At 36.5% G+C, this 8,810-nt stretch overlaps 1 protein-coding gene across 1 annotated transcript; it reads right to left on the bottom strand.

The window, feature by feature from the left end:
- Position 1: 1 nt before the first annotated feature.
- On the bottom strand, positions 2-6,012 carry LOC132543536 (ganglioside GM2 activator-like). Its single transcript, XM_060207056.1, has 4 exons — positions 5,928-6,012; positions 3,942-4,134; positions 2,043-2,259; positions 2-154 (listed from the first exon to the last, which is right to left on the bottom strand). Exons 1-4 carry the CDS (start codon positions 6,010-6,012, stop codon positions 2-4), a joined length of 648 nt encoding a protein of 215 aa, XP_060063039.1.
- Between the last annotated feature and the right edge of the window lie 2,798 nt (positions 6,013-8,810).

Here is an 8,810-nt window from a genome sequence, read left to right as displayed (position 1 = left end):
GTTAGTTTTTGTTTTTGAGAATGTCCCTTTTCCTTCGGCCACACAGCCATCCCGTACATTCTGATGCTTTTGTCAGGGTGATTCCTAGATTCAGACACATCAAGTTTTCATTGTTGGTTGAGTCGACAACTTCTACCTTTATTGTGTAGTCACCCTATAAAAACAATCATAAAACGCTCATGATATAGAAAGGAGAAACACTGTCACTGTAGGATGGTATTACGGGAGAATGTGATATAGAAAGGAGAAACACTGTCACTGTAGGATGGTATTACGGGAGAATGTGATATAGAAGGGAGAACACTGTCACTGTAGGATGGTATTACGGGAGAATGTGATATAGAAGGGAGAAACACTGTCACTGTAGGATGGTATTACGGGAGAATGTGATATAGAAGGGAGAACACTGTCACTGTAGGATGGTATTACGGGAGAATGTGATATAGAAGGGAGAAACACTGTCACTGTAGGATGGTATTACGGGAGAATGTGATATAGAAGGGAGAACACTGTCACTGTAGGATGGTATTACGGGAGAATGTGATATAGAAGGGAGAACACTGTCACTGTAGGATGGTATTACGGGAGAATGTGATATAGAAGGGAGAACACTGTCACTGTAGGATGGTATTACGGGAGAATGTGATATAGAAGGGAGAACACTGTCACTGTAGGATGGTATTACGGGAGAATGTGATATAGAAGGGAGAAACACTGTCACTGTAGGATGGTATTACGGGAGAATGTGATATAGAAGGGAGAAACACTGTCACTGTAGGATGGTATTAAGGGAGAATGTGATATAGAAGGGAGAAACACTGTCACTGTAGGATGGTATTAAGGGAGAATGTGATATAGAAGGGAGAACACTGTCACTGTAGGATGGTATTACGGGAGAATGTACAGTTTATATAGTCACTGACATCTTGTAGTGTGTTTTGTACCCTGGCCTATGATAACACTGTGTACTCACTGACCCTACCCCATGATGTTACTGACTCTAGCCTAACACATCAGTGAATTTACTCACCCTAGCTCATCACATCACACAGTGCACTTACTTACCCTACCCCACATAGTATACTAATTAACCCTAGCCTATTATATCACACAGTGTACTTGCTTACCCTACCCCAAATAGTTTACTAATTAACCCTAGCCTATTATATCACACAGTGTACTTACTTACCCTACCCCACATAGTTTACTAATTAACCCTAGCCTATTATATCACACTGTGCACTTAGTTACCCTACCCCACATAGTTTACTAATTAACCCTAGCCTATTATATCACACAGTGCACTTAGTTACCCTACCCCACATAGTTTACTAATTAACCCTAGCCTATTATATCACACAGTGCACTTAGTTACCCTACCCCACATAGTTTACTAATTAACCCTAGCCTATTATATCACACAGTGCACTTAGTTACCCTACCCCACATAGTTTACTAATTAACCCTAGCCTATTATATCACACAGTGCACTTAGTTACCCTACCCCACATAGTTTACTAATTAACCCTAGCCTATTATATCACACAGTGCACTTAATTACCCTACCCCACATAGTTTACTAATTAACCCTAGCCTATTATATCACACAGTGCACTTAGTTACCCTACCCCACATAGTTTACTAATTAACCCTAGCCTATTATATCACACAGTGCACTTAGTTACCCTACCCCACATAGTTTACTAATTAACCCTAGCCTATTATATCACACAGTGTACTTACTTACCCTACCCCACATAGTTTACTAATTAACCCTAGCCTATTATATCACACAGTGTACTTAGTTACCCTACCCCACATAATTTACTAATTAACCCTAGCCTATTATATCACACAGTGTACTTCTCGATTGTTGCCCATGAAGTCACAAGTACATTTACTTTCTGACCCTGATGGATGAAGGTTTGATCATTGTCTAAAAGCTTCAGAGGTTACCCATTAAACTACATGTACTGACACTTGTAATCAGGAGCGGTAATGTACTTAATGACACCAATTAGCACAAGAGATATTTTACTTACTGATGCTAGCCAGCTGAGAACTGATGGAACTGATGGGAGATTGAGAGGGTATTTGTTGAGATCAAGCTGCGAGACTGGAAGTGGACATAGACCTGGGTTGAAGCTGATGCCAGCTGATGAAAGCATGGTTTTCACCTGTGTACCAAGGTCTGTTGTAATCGTCGCCCAGTTTTCAGAGATCATGGTATCCAAAAGTGTGCAGAGATCAGTGTATTCACTGAAAATCAAGTTGTTCCAGGTGATTTCATTCTTCTATTTTAATACAACAAAGTGGCAACAAGAAATGGGTTACAATGTTCCTGTTTGAGACTCGAAGTGTTGAATCAGGGGAACAACAAGGAGTCATTGAGGATCTACAGTGTACAGTCATACAGTCATTCATAGTATAAGTCCAGTCAGCATGAACTGGTGCCATCATAAAACCTATATTCATGCCCTTACCGTGTTTATGGTTGGCATTTAGTGCTAGCCATTGTCTGTTAATTCTTTTGTGTATCATTGCATCCTGTACAGAATCAAAGTCATATGTTGAGAACAGTTCAACAAGGTTGGTTCGTATTATACCTCCTTGTATCGTAACACCCAGGTCCACACCTGATATTACATCAACAAGGTCTTCAGTCAAGATGTAGCAAGTAAAAGATCATGTGTCTGCAACTTTTTCGAAAAATGATACCTACCAGGTACATAGAAGTTGGTATATCCGAGACATTTTCTAGTTTAAAATGCAGTTTTTAATATGCAACAGAAAATAAACAAGAAGTCTTCTTTATCACTCATCTATTATTTAGTCTAAAAAAGGGATTTTGTCAAAAGGGCTAACTGGGCAATCTTGATAACTATTTACATTCACACTGGCTGAAAAATAAGACCCTGGGCTTTTTGACTATAGACAAATTGTTTTGGTATTTGAACACAATCGATGAAAAAGTAGGTCAACATATTTGAAGATGATTTACTCTGCTTACTGCTGCCTTAATATCATGACCCTTGACCTTCAGGGATAATACTGATAAGTTGGAAGAAGATTGACCCTTGACACCAGTGACCTTAGAATGAAGTTTATACCATGACCCTGGACCTTCAGGGATAATACTGATAAGTTGAACGAAGATTGACCTTTGACCCCAGTAACCTTAGAATGAGGTTTATACCATGACCCTGGACCTTCAGGGATAATACTGATAAGTTGGACGATGATTGACCCTTGACCCCAGTGACCTTAGAATGAAGTTTATACCATAACCCTTGACCTTCAGGGATAATGCTGATAAGTTGGACGAAGATTGACCCTTGATCCCAGTGACCAGAGAGTGACCCTTCGTGTTATACAGCAAAGTCCCATTAAGATTTTAACACATTTTTCTATAAATTTCATAGAAAGTTCTCGAACAGCTTTTGTTTCCATTTCCATTATATTTAGGAACTATGGAACTTTTAATTCAGTTTCAACAGAAGTTAGTTACACATTTCCAAAAACGTAATACTAGTATAAATGGAACGATTATCTTGACTTTCGTCTTCCAAGTTACTACAGTGAAGTCAAGTCACCGTGGACACGCTGAATGTGAAACAAAGTCCTTAGAGGGATCTGGACGCCCACTATCCCCTTCATTATCTTCTAATTACGTACAACAAGAGGTAAAGGGAACAAAACTATCCAAAACAACCTAAATTGTACTCTTACCTACACAAAAACTACCAGAAACATCCCTTAACCTACCCCAAACTACCCCGAAACATACCCTAATCTAAAGAATATGAAGAGCAAAATTCATGATTCGCTATGGATCATTGTGCAATGTACATGTTGAACAAAGACGACTGTAACATGATGGCCGCAGGGAATATGATAATGACAGGTGTACATCTATATAACGATACTTATTTAAACCATACCATGATCCTAAGTGTAACAGACACGGAATGGGGACACTGAGAAGAAACGTATCACGATGCAGGGTAATTGACAGTTTAGCGCTGTTGATTGGTCTTGTCGTGTTCCCACGCAGTGTCAATTTGAGCGTGCCTGGCAATTCAACGGGGTCAGGTGTCACCACTATAGTTTCCATGACTATGACCGGGTTGGAATCTGACAAATCGTGAAGAAGTCAGTATTACCACATTACTCAATAGTTAGATGTACATAAAATATGTGTTATTTTGTAAAATTGTCGTAATACGAAATATATATATGGTCTTGTCAAGTTGAAAGTCGAATTTTTCTTCGAAGGTTGGAAAGTTCCTTGTGGAGAAGACTAATTTGTTCCTTTGATGTACAGCAATCGAATCACTAGCTTTGAATTTGTAAGCCGCTACTTCGTAATCATCAGTTTGTGATTGGTCTTTTTATGCCCCTTGATCGAAAGCTCAGAGGCATATTGTTTGTTTGTCTGGTCAACTTGACCCTTGACCAAGTCACACCGTAAGAGGTAGGGCTTACATATTTGACATGCGTTCCCTGTGACAAAACCTTTCTGATGGTACCAAATGTTTGACTGTGATCTTGACCGTGGCCTTTGACATACTTTTGAAAAATTTTAAACTTTGATCTTAACCATTGAACAATGAGGACATAAGTGTTTCACAAAGTGTACTTGTAAGTAGCACATGTCTTACACGTGCAGTTTTAATGTCCCACTTCAGAATTGTGTTGCAACCGATGGCACAGTATTCCATAAACACTGTTTTTTTATCATGAGACCCACTCTACACCAGATAAGTGGACATTCAAATTTCTGCAAAGTGACTCCTTTGAAAACGGAACTATATTCACAAAAACGAGGCGTTTTATTGAACACCTTAATCTGCATTGATACAACTTCGTACTTCAAAACGGTTACGTGTCATAATGCAGCTATTCAGGGCATGGCGCGTCGCGCATGCGCAGATTTTTCGCTCCATGTGAACGAGTTTTTTTTACTAAAGACTGTATAGCGGCATTTCAGAAAAAATATATCGATATTTTGTTTTGTAGATAAAAATTCCAAAATGTATGCCTCTGATCAGTAAATTTAACATTTCTTCGTTACAAATATATATAACTATTTATTTTTAGATGAGAATTAGTTATGTTGAAACTTCCACATGAACCTTCTTAACAAAACGATTATTTTGACAACTTCATTGTGAAATAAAAGCAATATTATTTATAAATCTCTAAATTTATGCCTCTAACTATCAAGTATACTAACTTTCCAACACGCTAATATAACGGTGAACGCTATTAAGATGCATTATATTATCGTCAAACAATTGAAAGGGGAGATAACTACAGATTTATGTTTGTTTTAATACTAAAAAAAATATCAATGTTGATACTTATGAAAAAATCACGGTTACTGTTTATACCCACTTAGGATGACAAATGTTTCGTCAAACAATGGGAAGGGGATAACTCCGTAATACTAAAGTAAAACGTGAACATTTTGCGCGTGTGTTCGATTTCGTCATTATAAAATATACGTAAATTGAAATCATAAATATGTAATTTTCAGTATTATCATATACATCTTTGTAATAATTTTGTGATGCAGTGGTAAACTAAAAGTCTGGTGTGGTTATTTACCGTAACAACAAGGTGATCATGTGATTTCGATAATTACTATTTTTGGTAAGTGGTGGTACATATGCCTTTGAAAGGTTGCCACAAGATGGCCAAGTGAATTTTCAATAATTTTGTGATGCAGTGGTAAACTAAAAGTCTGGTGTGGTTATTTACCGTAACAACAAGGTGATCATGTGATTTCGATAATTACTATTTTTGGTAAGTGGTGGTACATATGCCTTTGAAAGGTTGCCACAAGATGGCCAAGTGAATTTTAAAAAATCGATTATTTTGCGAGCAGTTTTAATTTTAAAAGTTGATTGATGATGTGTACTTACTACATGAAGACCATGTAAATCCTGATCCCTGTACTGACACAAACAAGCCATGCATTACCAGTAACACTGCAAATACAGAAGTCATGATTGTACACAGAATACGTCCACGACTTTCAGTATACAAAGTGCTATCTGCTAGCCGGTTCTTTGGAATTATCTGAGTTTTGAGGTCACAAAGTTCATGTCTTTATATCTATCTTTACCAAACGGGTCAATTTTTCGTCTCGTCCTAGTGACGAGGCTATGTTATCATTCAGGTCGGTTTCATACCAATCATTTGTTGGAAATGAGTGATGTATTTTTTCCCTACAATATGTTTTTATCACCAGAAATTAAAAGTATTTTTTTTTATCAAATTGGCCATACCTGCCCTAATTGTTCTAATAAAAGTAAGAAAGGTGGGTTTTTTTTTGCAAAACTTAGTTAACACAAAACAATACTTAATTATCCACACTTGTGCTTAAGTAAATGTATCATGCAACTACAGAAAAGGGGCGGGGCACGTTGGTTATTTTAAAAGGGACAAGTTTTTTTTAAGGCATTCTGACATATACCAGATTAAAACATAGTTGGTCTTTATTAGAAAATGTAGAGCTCTGTGGTGAATAAAAATTATCTGAAGCAACTTGTACAACACAGAGTTCATAACGAGTTCAAAAATAACGTAGATCTATAATGATATTAAAAAAAGTAGTTGTTGTCGAGAGAATTCATTTTTTGAAAATTATTTTAGAATTTTAGAATGTCATTCCACAAGAAGATAGAATTTTCAATTTCTATAGTGAGTAAATAGGAGACAAATTTCATTATATATTCTTATTTTGTTCATATTTTGCCCTTTATTAAATTTGTGACTGGATTAAATGTTAAATATGTCGGCATTTTTTTTACATACACACTTATGAATAGTATGACAACCATATATTTTCAGCTTCTTTTAAGCCACGTTTCTTTAACTGAGTTGAACAAACATCTTGTACATCGTGTTGGAACGTCAATTGACGGACAAGTCATCCCTCCCAATATCCCGTGTAATTTGTGGCTGTTGTCATGAGCAACCGGCACAATTAAAAAAAGTGGTTCGTATTCCAACATAATACGAAAATACATCGTTTCTTCCTGCATTTTATTCAGGAAAATATATATATCTTTGCAGTCATGTCACATCTTGGCTTTTCTTTCACTGTTAAAAGACAATAATCAAATATAATTAGAACATAGTGTAACCAATTTATACCAACGGGTATGATAACACTGTATATTACTACGCTAGCCAAATACCAATATAATAATATACGTGTTTAGTGACCTCTGGCTTCGTTAGGTCACCTCCTATCCGGTGTCGTATCGTGCAACAAATACGCCAGTCAGTGGATCATCACTATGATCATTGTTAATGAGTGGTATCTTAAGTTCGCAAAAATGTACACGTGTAAATAAATCTATTGATATACGCTAATCGTCGAATAAAAGCATATTTCAGGAATTTTATTGGCGGAACCGCTCTCAGAACCTTCGATAAAATAATCGCACTACGCTTGTTTATTCTGCCGACGGTCCACAGTATGGCAACTCTCGAGACCGACGAGATATTTGTTCTTCCGCTTGCGCATGCGTCACTTGTCCTAACAACCTGTCAACAAAATTACCTCTATTTTTACGGGAGCTAAGAGCACACGACTTCGGTAAGTAAATCGCAGACACTCTTGAAATATACATTATAGATAGTTAACATTTAATAGATAACAGGAACACATATTTGACAGACGTTTAAAACGACTGTTAATTCGGAGATACTCTGCAATTTTATTCGGCGACACCGAGGTCGAGGAATTCGACATCTTAATCAAAGAGTGTCTTCAACAATGGACACTACATTCCTGGTTGCATTTCAGTTATGACCATTAGATATCTCATGATTAAAACAGTAGACGACATGGTTACTGATGTTTAGTTATATGTCTAGAAATTTATCACATAAATTTATCCGTGTTTCCATAACCATGACGGAATGCGGCTGTGCTACCGGACACGGTAGGCCGAAACAAGGGTAACAACAAAAAGTGAACTAGATGATATATTCAGCAAAAGCCCATTGATGTTACTTGTACATTATCAAATAACAAAACAACGATATATGTATATCACAGTTTTAATTGTAAGAATAACTAACATTTATCCGAATACTATGGGAAGTAATTGTAAACATGATTGGCATTATCTGAGCTATTGTACTGATAATCTAAGAGCTATCTATTTTTGCAGCTTACGTGGGTAATAAATGAATGAATTCCCAGTAACTTCGAGTGAATTTAATGTTCTCTAAAAGAATTGCTTGGTGTACTAGATGATAACCATTTTTACCAGACATTTTTTCAAAGTATAAAACCTGAATGCCCTACTGCTCAAAGTGTTCATCATTTTGCATAGATGCTGTTATTCATAATAAGTGTGTGGTGCTACTGCTTAAAAGGAACATTGACAGTTGCTTAATGTACATTGGTTATTACATCTACATACTCAGAGCTTTTACTGCAATATTCAAAGTGAGCACATGGAGTAATTATTGTGACACCAATATTTCTATAAATAGTTACATATGCTTATGATACAATTACCATAATGTGTTCAGATAATTCAAACTGTAAGTGAAACAGGAAAAGAAAGGTTAAAACTATCACTTAACAGAAAATCATTGTTTATATTGAAAAAAAATCTCATGTTCAAATTAACAGTCTATCTGGACTGGCAAGGGGCCTACCATATCAGATTATCACATACATATATAAATTGTAGTGAGCAACCAGACCTTTAGGCAGATTTTATCTTCATGTGCAACTATTTTTTTAAGTGATATTTTTTCATTATAATCACTTATTTATC

The sequence above is a fragment of the Ylistrum balloti genome, unplaced genomic scaffold (genome assembly GCF_031769215.1).
Source record: "Ylistrum balloti isolate Yb309-2 unplaced genomic scaffold, AGI_CSIRO_Ybal_v1 Utg369582, whole genome shotgun sequence".
NCBI lineage: Eukaryota > Metazoa > Mollusca > Bivalvia > Pectinida > Pectinidae > Ylistrum > Ylistrum balloti.
The sequence above is the reverse complement of the archived record's forward strand: the minus strand, read 5'-3'. Positions and strand labels throughout refer to the sequence as shown.

Coding starts and splice junctions, on each gene's coding strand:
- LOC132543536 (XM_060207056.1), bottom strand. CDS start 6,012: ATGACTTCTGTATTTGCAGTGTTACTGGTAATGCATGGCTTGTTTGTG. Junction 4,135..5,927: donor ATTTACATGGTCTTCATGTA/GTAAGTACACAT, acceptor ACGATTTGTCAG/ATTCCAACCCGGTCATAGTC. Junction 155..2,042: donor TTCTCAGCTGGCTAGCATCA/GTAAGTAAAATA, acceptor TTGTTTTTATAG/GGTGACTACACAATAAAGGT.